The sequence below is a fragment of the Amblyomma mixtum genome, chromosome 7 (assembly GCF_055824585.1).
Source record: "Amblyomma mixtum isolate Tamu chromosome 7, ASM5582458v1, whole genome shotgun sequence".
In the NCBI taxonomy this organism is placed as follows: Eukaryota; Metazoa; Arthropoda; class Arachnida; order Ixodida; family Ixodidae; genus Amblyomma; species Amblyomma mixtum.
This window is the reverse complement of record NC_143018.1, coordinates 46,606,078-46,626,223: the sequence shown is the minus strand read 5'-3', so window position 1 is coordinate 46,626,223 and position 20,146 is coordinate 46,606,078. Positions and strand designations below refer to the sequence as shown.

Below are 20,146 nucleotides of genomic sequence, written 5' to 3'. Positions count from 1 at the left end.
TGCTGGTAAAGGTAACGACTGTGATACGAGCAAATTTCTTGCCACAACCGTCTCGCAGCTGCCGCTGGCCTGACGTGGGGTCCGGCTCGCCTGGCGCCCGCTCGCTTCGCTGCAGAAGGAGTCGCGGAAAGTGACCATACTATTATTTTATTGTGAGATGATGCTGTTGACTGCAAAGCGATGTGTAGAGTAAGCCTTGTATTATAGCTCAGGCGACTTCCGAAGCGCCGGCCGCTGCAGCTTCGATGCCAAAGAGGCAATAGGCCTAGCGACGACCACGGCAGCCAGGCAGCAGCAGAGCTCGTCGCCCTGAGCGCCCGCGAGCGGTGTCGTTGCCGAAAGCTCGCAACATAAGCAGGCGTGCTTTGTCGTTGCTCGAGATTTCTGATAACAAGGCGATCTTGCCTTGTGATATTTGTACACCATCCCAAGCAGCGCTCAGGCATTGCTGCACGACGGCGAAGTGCGACACCGGTTGTGAGTGGAGCTTGGGTAGGGCGGCGCAGCGATGCTCACCGCTCCGTGTCTCCCTGCTTGTAGTGGGGCGGCAGTTCGCAAGCGACGATCGGTGCAGCGCGTCGGCCAAGCTTTTAAGGACACGCCATTCAGAAATCGAGCGCTGAATCCTGACGACGACGACGGCTCGCTCACTTCCATCTTTCGGCAGACAGTGCCGAAGGGCAACATCTTGCCGAACCCTGGCTTTGCAACCAACGACACAGCACGGCCGGTCCATTTTGATTGCGCATGCGACGGAGGTCGCGACAGAAATCAGTAGTGCGGTGACTCCAAATCGCACCTCGATTCTCGATTCGGTTCGACGGCGGCGCCGGCGGAGTGACACAAGCGGCACGAGCAGACGAAAACATTGTAAACCGGAAGTGCAGTACTAATTTCTGACACCGAACACACAATAACTGGCGTAAACATGCATATAAACGACAACTCTGCTTGCTGAAATGCGAAATGTTTCCGAAAAGAGTAAGAGTGTGAAGTATCTAGAGCTTCTAGTTTGTTAAATGCGTGATTTCACGTTGTCACCGCGAACCAATCATAGCCCAGCACTTGTGACGTAAAGAGTACAAACTGACGTAATGAGTACGGATTCGGGCGGAAGTTCACCGCCGCTGGTCGCCGCGAGGCTCGGGAGAGGTAGTTTTTGAAAATGTATTGTAAATTATCTACTCGCCTTTGATGTATTGTACGCGGCATGAACGTTCAGTGGCCTACGCTCTACATAATGCAAGTATTTGTTTGCCAACCTCAGACACCCCTTTCAGGGACCCTTTAAGAGATCGGAAGAGGGCGGAGTGGGTGAGGGAACAAACGTGGGTTTATTGACATCTTAGTTGAAATCAAGAGGAAGAAATGGGCTTGGGCAGGGCATGTAACGCGAAGGCAAGATAACCGCTGGTCCTTAAGGGTAACGGAGTGTATTCCAAGAGAAAGCAAATGTAGCAGGGGACGGCAGAAAGTTAGGTGGGCGGATGAGATTAAGAAGTTTGCGGGGATACAGTGGCGGCAACTGACAAAGGACAGGGTTAATTGGAGAGACATGGGAGAGGCCTTTGCTGTGCAGTGGGTGTAGTCAGGCTGATGATGAAGATGAAAAGTTATGCACCTGCTTGGCTGCAGGTGTTAGTAGATTTAGCATGTTATGCTGCTGAGCGTAAATTCTTGACAAGTTTTGTTTTCTTTTGTAACATTTTTTTTTTACTTTTTAATGAGTGAAGTGGTAGTGCAGTTATGTTAGGAATGTCAGTGTAGCATCACCTCTGGTATTCGCACACCTGGAAACCGGTGTCAATGCACGGATCTTACTTGCCAATGCGTCCGGTGATGGTGACACCTGTATTTTGGTTTTTCTTGGTCTTTTCTAGCTCAGAAAAGGACCATTTTTGGTGAGATTGGTCTGAGTGTGACTAGAACAGTGTATCGTATGGATGCAGGCCTAGTTCAATTCGTACTTTGTGTCTTTTTAAGTAGTACCACTTTTTCCTCCGTGGAAATGCTGGGAAGTACAGATTGCATATTTTATTTGCCTAGTGTTTGGCTGAAAACATGAATTTGGCTTCTGAAAAGTTGCTGTGTCACAGTCATCTTTCCGTGCACAAGTTAAATGCTTTCAGCGAAAAGGAAAGCCAAAAATGAACTTTTCCCTCTTTTAACCAGTTTTGCCCAGGTTTTGTGCTAGGTGCACGTCGAAGTTGGCAAAGTGCTTCTGGGAGGGTTTCCCCCTAGGAAATTCGTAATTGTACAGTCTACTTCTTTGGGCAAACGCTAGTCGAGCCAAGTAAAAAATTTGCACTTGCTGTAATTCCCAGTGGATGAATAATCACGTCATTCCATCTTTCTTTTTTGGTCGGTGCTGTTCATTTTTCGTCACGTCAGTAATCACGGCACTGATATTTTTTCACGGAGTAAGTCCGTAAAACGGTGCTCTGTACCATCTTATCGTTTTTCTTTTGCATGTCCATACCCAACGCCTCAGTGCGTTCCAAGCGTTGCTCAAGCACAAGAAGTCGCTGGTGGCTTCGCTGGAGGAGCTAGCACCGAAGCATTCGGTGGCACCCGTCCTGAAGCCACTGCTGGCGCAGCTGACCAAGTCTGTGCTCGGCGCAGACCGTGACGAAGATGAGGAAGCCAGTAACAAAAAGGCTGCTCTCCTCAAGGCTCTGATCCAGCTGGCCCTGTCACTGGACAGCTACTCTGATTTTGTGGTTGGGTGAGTGTCTGTCTGGCCCAGTCTTATCATGTGACTCAACGAAGCCGTTTTCTGGTTCCCACGCATGCGTGTGGTCGGCCCAAAACAGCTTAGAAAAGAGAGCGGACAGTGTACTGAAACCAAGCTTTCAGCTGTTCGATTCCGACAATGACTTGGTATGAACCATTTGAGCCTTGAACCCGCTGCTGTGGCTTAGTGGTATGGTGTTTGGGTGTTAAGCCTAAGATCATGGGATCAAATCCTGGCTGTGGCAGCCATATCCCGGCGGAGGTGGTAGGCTGAAGGTGCCTGTGTGCTGTGTGACATTAGTGCATTTTAAAGAACCCTGGGCGATTGAACTTAATCTAGAGCCGTCCACTACGGTGCTCCTCATAGGCCGTGTGCAGGTTTGGAACGTTAAACCACATGTGACATACCAAGCCTTGAGACTGTCATCACGAACTTGCTCGTGTGGATGGCAATGCTGCTGAGGGGTGTAGCTGCCTGTTAAGCAAAATTTTAGGCATATTTTCTGAGTGCTTTAGTAACAGAACAGAAGCAACTTTTGACCTGACAAGGGTGATTCAGGCTGACGGTTTAAGGAACAGCGTTAAAGAGAAGGCATAAGACATGCTCTGCATGTTTGTTGAGCTTTTAGTATAGACGAAGTTGAGCTTTTGTGAAAGTTGTGACTGAAAATCTACTTAGCGTTTGTCGTTATGGTAGAGGTTATGTAGAAAATATTGTTTCAATAAGGCGCTGTGTTCGTTCGTCCTTGACTAAATATCGGTGAGGCCTTGAAAGTAATTGAAAACATTTGAATATCAGAACTCAAAATGAGCATGAACAGTGCAATAAATACATGAAAAATATGAGTTTATGCTCTTTCTCTGATTTAGTGACCCTCAAACAAGGTCTGGTCTACTAAAGAGGACCAAAAAGTCAGTTTTGGTTCTCTAGCTCTACGGTGAATGTGCATGTTAAACTGAATTGAAAGATGGTAATGTTTTTTCTTTTTCTGCCTTCATTTGTGTGTGCAGCTGCTTTTTCGACACCTATGTTGCACTTCAAGTGAATGCGAAGATGGATGACGGCAGGGAACCATTGGACCCTACAAGTCGGGAAGCAGTCCTGGACATATTGAAGCTGCTTCGGCAAATGTGAGTGCTTCGTTTTGGTGACAGTCGCTTTTATGGTTTTACGTCACCGTAAATGAAGGCCATAGATTCTGTCCACATTTCTCAAGTATGGTACACTGTGACACAGATTGTTTGCGCCCTGTGAATCTTTTGACGTGTGGAGCAGGTTGCTCAAATGTGTGCCTGTTATCCCTTGGACATTTGCTATCGTACATGTACGTGTGTGTCTCATGTGGTCACTGTGGTACATATAGTAAGGTGGTGATTATGTGTTCAAGCAGCATACTGAAAGTAGGTGCTTGTGGGATTGGTCAGAGAACTCTCCATATGCAGAAAGGAGAGGTCCATTCTTTCATTCTGAAGCATCACTGAAAAAGAGTCAATGACGGGGGTACGTGTTCCGAGAAAAAATTTGGTTGTCAGAAGGTTATAGTATTGAAATTTTCGAATATGAATATGAAGAAAAAAATGCCACCGAATGTCAAATATATGTTCGTACGAAAATATTGCATGAAAACACCACTTCATAATTCCCGAATGACGAGCCCTATAGTGCCTTTGCTTTCGGCTGATGTTTTAGTTTTTTTTTCTCCTTCCGCGCAAGCCGCCTTCACATGTATTTAAGCGCTTGTGCAGTAAATGCCTTCAGCTGCTAGTTGGTGCTCGCGTGTTGTTCTCTTCTTTTAGTGCTGTGCTCCTTCATAATGTTCAGTCACCAACTCACCCAACAACGTACCTTAATGTGGCCATTGGAAGCTCCGATATCTCCTCTTCATGGTGGTACCAAGACAGTGATGCTTCTTGTCGGAAAGCCGAGGAATCTGCTATGTGCAAGGACCATGGGAATACAATTTGCTCTAAATTTTAAGTGACCACACATATAAAAATATATTTTTCTAAATATCTACTGCATATTTTGTTGTAGTATAATTCTTTTGTCACATGAAGGGTGAAGACCCAAGGATCATGAAAAAAAATTTTAAAATAGAAAGATTCAAGCAAATGAGCGATTTTATTTGCCGTATCCTCCCTTAAATCGAACCATCAGTTCATTTGGGCTGGTACTTTGAACCACTCAATGTATAGAAGTTTTATAAAGCCTCCCTGCCTACCTAAATTGAACAAATTCTCAATGCTGTTTGTGTCCAAACTGTTGCGAGTTCTTGAATATTGCATGGCGATCCTATGTTGCCATATACCCGAGGAAACTGGGCAAATTCCATAGAAGAGCTTCATGATCTGTGGAAGTGCCTCCAAAGGGTCCAGGGGTTCCACTGATCCCCGTTTGATGCTCTAAAGGGATAGAGTATAGATAGCGCCATCACTTGGCACAGTGGGAGCACCATGGGATGGTACAACTGGTGGGAGGACGCTGGGAGCGTGATGGCTCTAGTGTGCGTGCTGGTGTGTATGAATATGGCATGTAGAAGGATCTGGCATGGTGGAGTATATTGTGTGGTTGTGTCGAGTGGCAACATTGTGCAACCGAACACTAGCTGTTTGGTGGGAAATCGTGTGGAGTGTGGACATTTTCCGGCATTGTAGCCACAGAAATAGACGCTGCCAGCAAATACTAAATGTGTCATAAAAGTACCCTCGTTTATGGATACAGGTGTCCAGACGAAGTGGATGCCTGCCTGGAGCGCCACCTATGCAGTGATGACGACAGGGTGCGGCTCGCCGTGGAGCGACTCACCCGCACCAGCGCCTTTGGTCGGGAGCACGCCCTGGTGGAGAGTGCGGGCAGTGCTCTCTTCCTGGCCCTCAACAGTGCCAGCAAGCGCCATCGGGTGGCCGCTGTACGCGAACTGGTTGCAGCCCTCCAGAGGAAACAGGTGGGCCACATCAGGGCATTTCTGCGACTGCTTGTAGGAGTGCGAACCATGAAGCATGAGCTTATGCAAAATAAGTAGGCTCCGTGTTTCATCTGGGTACAGTTAGACGCACCTGGTAGCGGTTCCGTAAATTAAAGGAGTCGATGGGGATGCGTTTGCCGGAAGTGGAGCATACAGGGGCATGGAATGGGGGTTGTTACTAAGGTACACTGGCATTCAGAAGTATGTAAGTGCAGTCGTTGTAGAAAACATTAATTTCAGTGCAGTCTCTGCATGCAGTCGCATTAGGTGCAAACAACTTGATTCTGAGTGTGTGAATTATATGCCGCTACACCCAGCCTCAAGCTGGTATTCATTTCCTGGATGGAGAGAAATTAAGTGTCTTTGCCAGAGTTGTAGGTATTCCGTAAACTACGGGTTGCACGCTTACATTGGAATGTCGCTCATTCAGACTCACTTGATTCAGACTCCTGGTTTATTGTCGCCGTCAGCATCTCATTTACAAGGTGCAGCATGATTGGGCTTGTCTTAATTCTAACACTGCGTAATACTATGAACAGATTCTCGGTGCCCTTTGAGTTGGAATTATGAAGATTCTACTGTACTGATCTGAGGCCTCGCTAACAGGACGGGCTGCTTCAGAAGTGTGGGGCGACATTTCATTGTTCATAGTTGGCGCAGAATTGTGAGAGGGAGTAAAAAAAGAAATGACCATAAATAATGTTTTCCACTTTGCGTTCTTTACTTTTGCTATATTCCACAGTTTTTTTTTATTCTGCCTCTGTCCCCCAATCTGCCTCTCTCACTCTGAGAGAGGCAGACAGCAGATGCACGCAACTTGCGTTAAACCTTTCAACTGTCAAAGTGGGGTAAAGATAGGAAGTTCCTAACAGTGGCAGGTGTATGAATTCCAAGTGGTTAAGAAGCCTGTAATGAACACCTCTTTGTTCCTGGCACCAGAAGAGTACGTTCTAGCACAGACAATTGTTTCTTTTGTAAACTTAATTAGTCTACACAGATCCTTTGATTCGTAAAAAAAAATTCTCACCTCTTGGCTGGACCAAGTTTTCCTGCCAGCCGGTACACCTGGTCATATTTGGTACAACCATAGATCCAGATCATTCAGGGTTATGGACCAACACCCCATTACTTTACTAATCTTGGGAGGATGTATTTCTGGATAAAAGTTGCCACCATTTATTTGAGCAAGCATGATGGGTGCGTTGTGAGCACATTTGGCTATTGTGGTTGGCTGAGAATGGTGCCTTTACTGTGCAGGATGTGGACGAAAAGTTTGCTCGGGACTCGCTCCAAAATCGGCTGACTGACACCGAACCGGAGGTGGTGCAAGCAGTGCTGGCACTCGGCAAGGTGAGTGCGTTGTGTCAGCTGTGTTACGTGCATCGCAGTTAATAGCTGTCTGTTAAGGCAGAAGCCGACGGCGCCCGTAAGCTAATTCCCCCCTACCGTGTCCGCAACTGGAATGGACGAATGCGACGATTGTGCACGCTGCAACACGTAATGCTCGAATTTATGAGACCAGGTCGAGTGTTCCACCCTGGAGGCTAGCGACGCACACCCAATGGCCACAGCCTTAACCCACTCTGTCACTGCCAGGTTGCGGTACGCGCAAAAATGCCTTGTGGCTTGAGCACACGATGAGGCAGTGGGTGAGAGTGGGAGAACGTGGTGGAATGTGAACACTTCACAGTGAAGAGACTCTGAATATTATTGGACAGAGCCGTGCTGGAGTGCTTGTGCTGATTTTGTCTGTCGTGCAAACTGTTTCCGTTGTGATGGCATATAATCCGTGTCCGTCTGAAGGTGCTTTGTTATTACACTGTTCTTGCACTCGTTTCGATCGTGTTGTGGTGTACCGTATTTACTCGCGTAATAGGCGCACTCGCATAATAGGCGCACCCCTAGTTAGGGCGCGAAAAATCAGATTTTTTTTATTTCCGCGCATAATAGGCGCACCCCGAACTTGGCACTGTGATCAGTACTGTATTTACACGATTGCAAGCCGACGTCTTGCCACCCCCCGCTTCCCAATCTTTATTTTAACAAAGTTTTTGCTGAACTGACTACTAGTCCCTACTAGTGCTGCTGCCGTCGCAGCTGCTGCGGACCCACAGCACGTACAACGACATCGCGTAGAACAGCCGCACACAGTTTTCAGGGATGCTCACTTTAAACGTCTGTTTGAAAAGCTTCATCTCCAGCCGGAAACGTTCCCGACTTAAGCCCACGAAAACCTCGGCGCTTGGAGTCGCGTACGAAAATTTAGGGACGCCGCAGTCGCAACTGCCGCACTTCTCGGCCACGTCGTATTTTCCGACCTACCCGTCGAGCTAAAACATCAACGCTCCGCGGCAAAGCCATAAACCACGATAACTATCGTGCTACCGCAAATCCCGGCACTTGACAGCAACAACAACAACAAAAAAAAAAAACGAGCTGGAGATGCTGATGGCGATTAGATAGCGAAAGCTCGCGGCGGAGGAAAACGATGATGATGATAAGCTTGGCCTTGGGCGCCCTTCGTGGGCGGCGTCTGGAAGCTCCTGTGCGCGTGTGTGGCCTCCGCGATCAAGCGCCCGTTGCGCGCAGCCGGAGCCGATCGCGGAGGCCTCGGCGCGTGCATTCCGAAAGTTTCGGTGCGGCCCTTACACGGACTTTTTTTTTTTTAACATTTTCTTCGCGAAAACGGGGTGCGGCTCGTACACGAGTGCGTTTACGCGGTGTGTTCAATTTTGCGAGTCGAAAAATTTCCGGAAATTTTACCCCGCGTAATAGGCGCACCCCGAACTTTGAGCCGGATTTTCTGGAAAAAAAGTGCGCCTATTATGCGAGTAAATACGGTATATGGAACCGTGAAAATGGTTTTCTTCATTCTGTATTTATTGACGTGTTATTGCATGTACAATTTTCTAATGCTTTTACCAGAGGGTTTCATTTGTGCAGGTCTACCTGCAATTGAAATGTGCAAGCTAAGGATTCGGCTTGTATCCGCATACCTGGAGGTTGCATCGTCTTTGCAATTGTTGGTGGGACGCAGAAGCGCTCCTTTTTTTTGTTGTCGTTAGTACAGCGCCCGGTTGACGGTGCTGTTGGGGATTTTTTTTTGTTGTTGACGACCGGGTCTTTTGTTCCTGTGCGCGTTTTTTTTATGTTGTGTGTACGGCGAGCGTCCACCCAACATTCTTGGTGGGGAGGTGTTAAGGCAGAAGCCGACGGCGCCCGTAAGCTAATTCCCCCCCTACCGTGTCCATCTGAAGTCGGGAGGGGTTTGGAATGGCGACAGCGGGTCGCGCACTTCGGATGCTGTCCAAGGCTGCGGGAAAGACCGCAACAGCCTTGTCGGGGCCCAAGGGGTCGGCGACCGTCTCCCATTGAAGAGAGATGACCTGTCAAGTGGCGGTGGGGGACAGTAAGGTCGGCGACTTTTGAAACCCCCGAAGCAGTGGACTTACTGGCGCCTCTGAGAGTCGGGCTCTGGCGAGCACTGGGCTCCACCTACTTGTACCTACAACGCCATTGCGGCGGGATTGGTTGAAATTGGGCGAAAGCGGAGTCAATAAAGCTCCGCCCAATTATCGAAGGGTTAAAACCCGCTGCGAACAAAGAGCAGGGACGAGCGCGCTGAGTCTCAGTCTCGGCCGCTTTTCTGCAGCCCTTTTTTTTAACAGCCTTTTTTAAGCTGCCTTTTTCTCCAAGTTCTTGTATTCGGTCCCGTCTTCAATAAATCAGTTTTTTTGGTCAAGAAGTTTGGAGTGGCTGCCCCAACTGGCAACGTGTCGCCGGACGAGCGGACGAAGTACCGCTGACCAACGTACGATCAGGCCTATCCGACCTTGCGACTTTTTTAACTCTGTCACTGTTCTCTCTTTAAACTGTTGCAATGTGCATCCTTTTGGTAATGTTTGAGCCGTGACTGCACACCAGTTGGCCTGTGTAATCCTTTCGCAGTTGCTTTCAACCTGCAGTGGTTCTTTGTTACAGGACCTCTGCAAGTTTGTGGAGCAAGGAGTTGTTCTGGACACCTTGAGGCGTGTCCTGTTCGAGCCCGCTGAGCAGAGCAAGAAATGGTGTGTGCAAAATGTCTCCTCTCTGCCCCCAGCATGCGTGTGTTTGTATACCGTATTTACTCGCGTAATAGGCGCACTCGCATAATAGGCGCACCCCTAGTTAGGGCGCGAAAAATCAGATTTTTTATTTCCGCGCATAATAGGCGCACCCCGAACTTTGCACTGTGATCAATACTGTATTTACACGATTGCAAGCCGACGCCTCGCCACCCGCCGCTTCCCAATCTTTATTTTAACAAAGTTTTTGCTGAACTGACTACTAGTCCCCACTAGTGCTGCTGCCGTCGCAGCTGCTGCGGACCCACAGCACGTACAACGACATCGCGTAGAACAGCCGCACACAGTTTTCAGGGATGCTCACTTTAAACGTCTGTTTGGAAAGCTTCATCTCCAGCCGGAAACGTTCCCGACTTAGGCCCGCGAAAACCTCGGCGCTTGGAGTCGCGTACGAAAATTTAGGGACGCCGCAGTCGCAACTGCCGCACTTCTCGGCCACGTCGTATTTTCCGACCTGCCGCAAGCTTGCCGCGTTCGAAAGCAAACTCCCAGCCGTGTAGCTGTTAAGGTGCTTGCCCCTCGAGCTAAAACATCAACGCTCCGCGGCAAAGCCATAAACCACGATAACTATCGCGCTACCGCAAATCCCGGCACTTTACAGCAACAACAACAACAACAAAAAAAACGAGCTGGAGATGCTGATGGCGATATAGATAGCGAAAGCTCGCGGTGGAGGAAAACGATGATGATGATGATGAGCTTGGCCTTGGGCGGCGTCTGGAAGCTCCTGTGCGCGTGTGTGGCCTCCGCGATCAAGCGCCCGTTGCACGCGCGGAGGCCTCGGCGCGTGCATTCCAAAAGTTTCGGTGCGGCCCTTACACGGGCCTTTTTTTTTACATTTTCTTCGCGAAAACGGGGTGCGGCCCGTACACGAGTGCGTTTACGCGGTGTGTTCAATTTTGCGAGTCGAAAAACTTCCGGAAATTTTACCCCGCATAATAGGCGCACCCCGACCTTTGAGCCGGATTTTCTGGAAAAAAAGTGCGCCTATTATGCGAGTAAATACGGTAGTTGTCCTGCATTTAGTCAAGACGTATGGCCTTTGCTCATTTGCATATTGTTGCGAATGCAACACTACGCCAGCTCGGCTTGTCGCGTGGTCGCACTTCAACCGTATGCCATGGCCCACAAACGACCTTGAGCCGCCGTTGCCTAGCAACGCCGCAGCCGCGCTCCAACAGATGGCGCTGCCGTCACCGCTCGCTCCGCTGGTGTAGAGGGAGAGGAGGTGTCGCCTTGGGGGGTATATCTATAAATATATGCGTGGATCCTGGTCGTTATGGAGTGCGCGAAAGAGAGGTAACAATTAAAGAACGAAGCGAGGAAGAGACAACGCGCTCAATTGATTTCGCAATTCAACTAGGGTTAACCAGAGCTAAACGACAGCCATTTTTTTTTTTTTCTGTCTGGTTCCTTTCACTTTTTTTTCTTTTCCTTGATGGTTTGTCAGAATGGCATCATACGCTTATGTTATTTCATTTGATTTGGGTTGATTGTGGTTGAGCCTTACTTTATGCACAGGCACAACTTGTGTCAGCTTGTAAGTTTTTTTTCTCGGGCCTTGTCCATGTTTTTTACCATTGCCTGGTTTGTTCGATGTGCGAGGTCCGCACATAGGCAGTTTCAACTAGGATGTATACATACATTAACCCCACTTCTACAGGAATGCGGAAGAAGGAGATTGCAAGAAAGAGAGGAGAGAATTCATTAAAGTGCCTTACATAACTGACCCCTCAGAGTCCATTTTTTTGAAGAAGCCATTTTTTTTTTTTTCAACTGCCGTCGTGCTCGTTGCAGGTTTGACCTGCGCACCCGAGCACTGGTGTTTGTGTGTGACGACCTCTGTTCGTCACTAGACGAGGGGCAACTGCTCGCAACGGTGCTTCCATTCTTGATGCCGACGGAGGCCTCGGAGGTGTCTCTCGCTCGACTGGCGTACGCAAGCACAGCCCTGCAGCGGTTTCCAGTGTTCAGCAACGTCACTGCTGACAGTGAGTGCTAGTGCCTGAGATGTGCCATAGTTACAAACCTGCAAGGTCTTGATTATCGATTGCACTGGTTTATGATGTGTGTAACAAAGGACTCCAAGAACTGAGGTTAAAAATTTCGAGGTCTCTTGGTTCTTGGTAATGCTTCCACCTTCGCATGACGAACGTGCAGTGGGATGCCTTGCTGCATTTGCCGAGCTATTATGTTTGTGCATTTTGTGGAGTGCAACATGTTTGGCTCATGCTTGGCACTTCAGCACGTAGCGCAGTCTACAAAGGTGCCAAACTGGACGACTTTGAACATAGTGCTTAACAGGAGGCAACACAAAAGCAACAGAAGGAAGGAAGTACTTATGTAACATGACACTGCCACTTCTGTTTGTGCTCGTTTTAGTCGCCCTTTGTTTTGCAGCACAAGCTCATGAACATTGTAACTTCAGAGAAGAGTCACTTCCAGGAAGCTGCACCTGCCATTTCAACTCCGATTCTTGTTGCAGAAAAGATAACGGCCGCTTTGGAGACCGGGGATGTGGACACCATCGCGGAGTTGCTTCTTGCCGATCTTGCTGAGGCTGCTGGAAAGATTGATCAACCTCTTGCTGTGGTAAGCTACTGATTTTCTATATTTTTTTTCCAAATATGGTTAAAGTTCGTTAATTTATCTTTGTTAATTCGGAAATCCGGATAATTTGAACTGCGGCTCTGTCCCGGCCAAAATCCGTGTAAGTCTATGGCATCAGACGCTCGCTAATTCGGATGCTATGGGTCTCGTACCGGTTAATTCAAACGGACTTCAGAAGGGAGGCTGTATACAGGTATGAACGGCGTGGCAAGAGATCATCCTACTCAAACCTGAATTCCACGCTGTATAGTCGCTCGCTTAACTCTGAGGTGCACGCAATGGCAGGTGTGACGGCAAAGGGGCGGTCCATGTCCAAGAACACCCCGACAGCTTAAGGTCTCTTTGATTTGGCTGCAATCGCTGCGCTAGTTTTGTGGAGTTCTGCGGTGGTGCCGTCAGTGTGCAGCGTCAGTTCACTAAGTGCAGCTTGGCACTGGCTGCTTCCGAATCGAATGGTAAAGTGTCGGCCTGGTTGTCTACTAGCCGTGGCATTGCCACCAAATTACAACCAGCTGCATTCCTCCGACATCAGCGGCCTCCAAAATCCTGAATCAGGTGACGAATTTTCAAGCTGCAAACCACAGTGAAGTGTTGTATTGAACCAAATCCAGGAAATCGTTGTTTTACTAAAAAATAAATAAATAAAAAAGTTGCATGTGTAACGCAGATGATTTATGAATATGCACTGAAATGCTAGCCAAGGGACTTGACCGCTTACGTTGACGATTCTGACGCCATGACCAGCTACTTATCTCCTCCATTCACGAAAGAACTGTCATCATTTCACTAAAGACATAAGACATTCTTTGTTGTCATTAAAGCTGCTGCGTTGGCTCAGTGGTTATGGTGTTTGTCTGCTGACTCAAAAGTCGTGGGTTTGGTCCCGGCTGCGGCGGTCCAGTATCGATGGAGGCGAAATGCTTGAGGTCCGTGTACTGTGCGATGTCAGTGCATGAATGATGGCAGTGCAAGAACCCCAGGTGGTCAGAATTATCCGGAGCCTTCCACTATGGCATACCTTATAGCGTGAGTTGTTTTGGGACATTAGACATCATAAACAAACTTTTGCTGTCATTATATACGTCGGCCTTACCTTTTTTTTGGGCTTGTGGATTATACAATAACTGCTGAGAATGATGGGATCGTCCCGTTCAGTTATGCTGAACTTTAAAAACATTTTACATTGGATACATTGGATTGAGCCCACCAAGTATGTCTAGATGGGGTAGACAGTACCACGCGACTAAGGAGAAGCCCTTTTAGGTGGTCAAAAATTTTTGGGGAATCCCGCATATGGCTACGCTTCAGAGGATGTCAGTAAGCATGCATTGAATACTCATTGGATCTTGCTGATGGCTCTTGAATACTTCCTGAAGCCATCATTGGTTGGCAAGGAGCATGGGAATTTCTTCTGCCGACGTGGGGAAATGATTCTTCGATGCATTCAGGTTATGAATTTCTTTTTTTTTTTTTTCCCAGGTGAAGATGCTGGAAGAGGCATGCTTCCCCAGCAGCAGCTATGCCTCTGCGCAACTCAGATGCATCTGCGGCACTCTCCTGAATGCCTTGGCTGCTTCGACCAAGGACGCCGAAGTCTTTCGGAAAGCCCTGCTGTTTTACCAGCGGCTCCTGGCCGAAAAGGCAGCTTGTGGGGAGTACGACTCCACTGCGGCTGCGGTCCGGGAGGGACGTGTCCCTCTTGCCACGGTCATCGCCGGCCTGGGTGCTATCATCAGCAGAGTGGAACCTGTAGCTGCCTTGGAAGGTGCGAGTGCCTTGCTAATTGTTCAGCTTTGTGTTGTGTGATTGTCTGAAGTTACAATCATACAACACACAGCGTGCGATTTTGCCGGTTCGTTTGGTACGTAAAGCGGTATGTTTGGAAGCCCCGCACATTTGGAAGCCTGAATACACTCCTGTGCACCTTATGAAAGTTTTTTCTGACTATATTTTCTTTCTTTCCTTCTTTGTTATCTCTTTTTCTGTTTCTTTGTTAATTGTTCACATGCTGCATAACCAGTGATTAATCTTATACATCAAATGCAAAAGCACCTAGATTTCCATGTGTACAGTCTTTGTCAAAAGTTTAGAGCCCAGGGGGTTCACTTCCAAGCTTTAGATTGGGACCCCAGGAGCATTCATGGAAGTCATACATACTGCAGGAGGCAGTACCAGAAGTATTCTCGTGTCCAGGAAATTTGGAGCGCTAGAGATCCATTAAGAACGGCACAGTGTGGCTCAAAAGAAAACCCCCTGGGCTCCAAACTTTTGACAAAGGCTGTACTTAGTAAAAGCTCGTTAATTTGACTCCCATTGATTTGGAGATTGGGATAATTCGAACTGCTGGCTCGGTCCCGGTCAGTGACCATGTAAGTCTGCGGTGTCAGACGCTCGCTAATTTGGGCGCTACAGGTCTGGCACCGGTTAATTTGAATGGGCTTCTGAAAGGAGGCCGCGTCCAGGTATGACCTGCTGTACAGGGGTGGAAGTGCTGTGCCAATTGTGCCATGCTGTGCTAGTTTGATCTCCTGCGCCTAAACGGCAATTTACGCCCATTGCAAGTATACAGAGCCAAATTTAGCCGAGTGTTATTGTCGGCTGGGCAACACTGGGTGCTCGCTACGAAACGGACGCAACCGCATTCGCATCGACAGCTTGGTTCGCTCGTGGTGTGGTCCCTGCTCGTGGTGGTCGGCGCGGCTTTCGCGAAAGGCTCCAAAAAGAGATGCGGAGATTTCACGAAACACGTCCTAAAAAAACTCCACAAAGGTTATAACGCGTATGCGTAAACCCCCCACTTGCACCCCCTCGCTGGTCAAAGAAAAAAAGATTCCTGATACAGGCCGACACAACCCCCGTCTCCGCGTGATGGTATAACGCCGCGTGTGCAGCTCTGAGCAATAAAGGCGCAATGATACAATCGCAGAGCCAGCAGTCAGGAGCCAGTGGAGATAAATGGCGCTAGAACGGCTAGCGGCAAACCGACCAGCGGTTCGGTTGTTTTGGATTCCGGACACTTTGTCCTGGAAAACAACCGGCAGTGCGAGTTTGCTGGGTAAATAGCGCGCGAATATAATTTTCTTTACCGGAACTAATTTAACAAACGAATTACGAACTTCTTACACTTGGAGCTGGCAGGGAATGGGCACCGGGCTTACTGCCCACCGTGCTCGCACCTCGCACACAGTTGACATTGCTTTGGCTTGGCCTGGGCAGTTACGTGGTTACATCTTCACAGCAGCACGGCTGGCGTCACCTCCCTACTCTCACCTTTCACAGCCGTACACGGCAACGCGTTCGCGCCGATCTTCCACAGCCTGGCTTGCGCCCACTCGCGTGCACACTGGTGCATTTTTTTTTCATATATGCTTGGGTAATAAACTCTGGGTGCGCATTTAAGCGAGGGCGCAAATTATGCGAGTAAATAGGGTAGCTCCTTGTTGGTTCGGCTGCGGCAATTTTCCGAATTTTAAAATCCACCGGTCTCCGGGTATTTATTCTTTTTTCGGTCCTGACATTGTATATTTAGACCCTGCTTTGACGAACTGTCCCCATTATGTCGTTTTTTTTTTTTCTGAACAGAAATTAATAGCAGCTAATGTACTGCAGCTACTGTTTGCGGTAGCTGCTACATGTCTATTCTTTTCATGAAGTCCTGCAAATATCTTAAGAACGATTGCAGTCCTTTTAATTAATTCTGGCCTGTAGGATCCGTGATGAATATTTATTCAGTTTTTGGACTAGTTGCAAACAAAATTGCTCTCAGTCGCATTTAAATGTCGCCAGTCTGCTCCAAAAGCACTCCGAGATAGCCTGCAAACTGCTCCAAACCTGCGGCAAAATGGGAATTTTGCTGCTCCCAAGCTGCTCCAAAATAAGGCTTTTGCTGCTCCCGTGCCTTCTCCACAAAGCTGGAGCCTGCTTCCACCCCTGTGCACAGCGAAAGATTGTTGAATTAGCGCTACTTAAGACCCGATTCTATTTTGCTGAGTTGCTCATGCATCTCTTACGTGCGGGCAACGGGCGTGATGACGGATGGGCTGCACCTTCCCTGAGAACAGTCCTGCTGCTTAGTTTTGATTTCATTTTTCTGAGCTTCGTGCCAGTCCGCAGCGACGGTGGCTTGTCCAGCTAGCATCAACTAGCATCAGACAGCCAACCTGACTGACTTTAGCACAGTTTCGGGTGCTGATCGGCTCATTGCTGGTGTTTTTTCTTTCCCCATTTTTTTTGCTTGCCCCTCCCGCACCGCTGAGCTGTTTCCTTCGCTTCCATCCGCATGGTTCCACAGTGAACTGAAACAAAGCCTGAAAGTATCCAGGAGGCTATGGCCGAAACAGCACGCTCGTCATGTGCCATTCGCTGTTTATGTTGTGAAGCCTCTTCACATGTGATGGTGCCCCTTATGACTGGAGTGATGCAATAGCAGTGGAGCTCCACCACCTTGCACCGTGAAGGATGTGAAGTTCTACTTCAATGCTCACAACAGTATGCATGCAATAAAGCATTTATGGAAATGTGAAGAATACTCATTGCTTCGCTGTTTTCATCTCAAAATTTGGCAACCATCGCCCAGTGTTTCGCCAAATAAATTTGCCGCGATGCCAGCTGTTCTTGACAGACGTTTTGAGGTAACTCGATATTTAGAACTTTTGGATAATTCGAACATTTTTTTCTGGTCCCTTCAAGTTTGAATTAATGAGCTTTTACTGCATATGAAAACCTTCAGTAGTTGGGTTTAATTTATAGCCCTACCCTGTAGCGTACTGATTCACCGCTGCTCCTTCTGCTTTGGTGCACAAGTGTTTTTTAGTTACTGTTAACTTTGCGTTGTGCCAATCTTATTTGAAACCTTGCAGAGAGCCCCATGTGGATTCTGAGGCAACAAGACGACGCCACATGTGCAACTTTGGACCTCCTTGCCAGCATATTTGGAACAGTTGCAGAGCACTCGGTCAGCAAGGGAAACAGCCGATCCCAGTTTCGGCAGCTGATGCGGAAGTTCTTCAAGGTGCATTCCTAGCCCTCATCCTTGCAAGTGTGTGTGTGTGTGTGTGTGCGTGTGCGTGCATGTCCGTGCGTGCTGCATGTCCATACATGCATTGCATGTCAAACACACCTTGAGAATAATAACAGCAGACATGTTTATTTAAACCCACTGAATATTTGAAAATGCGGTTTGTTCGCACTAATTCTGGCTACATAGCACTAAAGTACATGCTCTTTCGAGAGGTTTTCAGGCAAAGCAGCCTCTCCAGTGCATGTAACTCATCAAAGTAGCCAAAATTTATTGGGCCACAGCATCGAGGGTAACCGCATTTTCGAAATTCTATAAACTGGTATGGATAATACTTAGAAGGGCTACACGCCTAGCAATAATTAAGGAGCCTAAAGGTAGTAGTTGAAAAGTCAACTATTCAATATTAGTAACCAGCCTGCTAGTTAGCACATCTTAGCTGTATTCAGATGTACATTAAGCCGCTGAGAGTGCTATGCCGAAAAAAGTGCTCTTCTAACACAAACTGCCTATTTTTAAAAATCGTGCTAAGTGTTAGGTGAAACACCCTGTTATATAAATGAATACTTTGAATGAATGATTGAACGAAGAGACAAACAGATATGTTGCTTGAAGGCCATGCTGGCATTCCTGATGGTTCAGAGTTGAAAACAGTTATGCTGTATGTCCAAAAGGTGAACCGAGTCATTTGGCTCGTTATTAATATTTGACTGGTGCTTGTTTGAACTGAGAACATATTCGCACTCCCCTGCCATTTTCGGCTAAGCCGGTTGTTTCTCTCTCAAATTCCTGCTTGCCCCAGGTTCACTGTCCGAGCCTGAAACACCAGGTGCACTTCCTGAGTGGCCTGTGGCTGTTGCACCTGGATGCCAGCTGTTGTGCCGTTGCCAGCAACAGCTGCCAGGGGGCGTCACCCTCCCTCCCAAAGGAGAGGCTTCAGTCTCTGGCGCTCGCTGTTTCGGTCCAGCTGCTGCAGACAGCCGAGGACATCAAGTGGATCTTGGCTGAACAGAATCTTGGTGGGTGTGGGGGGCCTGTACAGCAAAGAAAAAGAAAGGAAGCATGTTTTGAATTACGAAAAGGAACTGGAATCATGGGAGTGCCTAAGGGATACTCTTAGTGGTGAAGTTCTTGTAATCTAGGTGTTTTTGACTGAGAGAGAATGTGCTGCACACTAAAATGCGGACAGGAAAATGAAACAGCGATGGCTCGTCATGATGTGCAACGCCAAACAGCGCGAGTTATTGATCGGTGCTTTTACATACATAGTGACGTACAGAGTTACATAGTGACAGTGTCAGAAGCAGTGCATTGTATGGCCGCGCAAGAAGCATGGCAGAAATATTGTGCAAAAAGGAAGAAAGTGGTAGTCAACTCTGCTGAAATAAAGTGTAACCAAGAATTGCGAACAGATATGGAGAGCACATAGCACAGAGGCTTGTTCTCTGTGTTCGTTTCTCACTATTGCTTCTACTTCATTTATTTACTCTTTTTTTTATTTTTGAAGGTGGTTTATGGTTTGGTTTGGTTTGGTTTATGGGTGTTTAACGTCCCAAAGTGACTCAGGCTGTGAGAGACGCCGTAGTGAAGGGCTCTGGAAATTTCGACGACCTGGGGTTCTAAGAAATAATAATAATAGTAATAATATTTTTATTTATTCATTCCAATACAAATTCGGGCCTGCCAAAGCCTTAGAAGGCTTGAGTGGCAGCGCCCGGCAGCAGACGGCACACAACTCATGCGCCGAACACACAAAGTGCCAAAAAACAGAAAGAAAAAGTGGGGGATAAGAAAAGTAAAATAAATTCAAAGAGCGGAGTAAAAAATGCAACAAACAGAAAAATAAAAAACACGTAAAATCATAGAATCATAGCAGAATGCTGGAAATAACAACGAAGTTTCTGAAGAAAAGCTTTCACTATTTTTTTGGAGTTAGCAGAAAACATTTCTTTAGGTAACCGGTTGAGCACAGAAGGAACATAATGTTTTCGCAGACGCTGGCCGTATCGAGTTCGGACTCTAGGCACGAGAAAACGATCACGAGTTCTCAGATCTTTGACCGGAATATATTGTGTACAAAAATCGCTTGTCCAGATATGCTTAAACACTACTGATTCGGAAAAAAGGTGAGAGAAGTCAGGCATGTGTAACAGATCAAAAACACTACTACCTTCATTTCGTGCCTTACCATATAAAACTGATTTGAGGATAGATTTCAGTATGCTATTAACCTTCTTTCGCCAAAAGGCGGAGCAGAAATAAAAGCAGCAAATACCATAACGTAACACACTGTAGGCTAAGGCGTATACAATCTGCTTGCGTACATACATAGGGCAAAGGAACTTTATAGAGTGCAGCAAACATGCAATTTTGCGAAGCTGGGAACAAACGAACGACAAATGAGTATTCCAAGACATGTCGGAATCAAAGAATACACCTAAATATTTCACCGTTGACACAGGTATGATTGAAGGGCATTTGCACGGGGCACAATTTGGTCTGTGCAAACGAAGAGACAAATCATTAGGAATTCTCTTTAAATAATTGTGAAAAAATACTAATTGAGTTTTTTCATTGTTAACATTAATTAAGTTATTGCTGAACCATTCCATAAGTAGCTCGCTGTCGTGTTGGATTAGAGATAATGCTGTCTTAAAGTCATTATGTCTAGCAACTAAGAGTGTATCATCAGCATA

General features: G+C 47.4%; 1 protein-coding gene across 2 annotated transcripts in view; it reads left to right on the top strand.

Annotated features, from left to right (window-relative positions):
* The window catches only part of l(2)k09022 (HEAT repeat containing 1 homolog l(2)k09022), a 75,504-nt gene that overhangs the window by 15,310 nt on the left and 40,048 nt on the right, over positions 1-20,146 (top strand). For both annotated transcript variants that reach the window (XM_089552450.1, XM_089552451.1), the window contains exons 8-17: positions 2,492-2,725; positions 3,745-3,864; positions 5,456-5,678; positions 6,957-7,049; positions 9,681-9,766; positions 11,621-11,814; positions 12,309-12,415; positions 13,913-14,198; positions 17,293-17,444; positions 18,253-18,469. In XM_089552450.1, the coding sequence (XP_089408576.1) occupies positions 2,492-2,725; positions 3,745-3,864; positions 5,456-5,678; positions 6,957-7,049; positions 9,681-9,766; positions 11,621-11,814; positions 12,309-12,415; positions 13,913-14,198; positions 17,293-17,444; positions 18,253-18,469 (1,712 nt within the window). The remainder of the gene's footprint in view (positions 1-2,491; positions 2,726-3,744; positions 3,865-5,455; positions 5,679-6,956; positions 7,050-9,680; positions 9,767-11,620; positions 11,815-12,308; positions 12,416-13,912; positions 14,199-17,292; positions 17,445-18,252; positions 18,470-20,146) is intronic.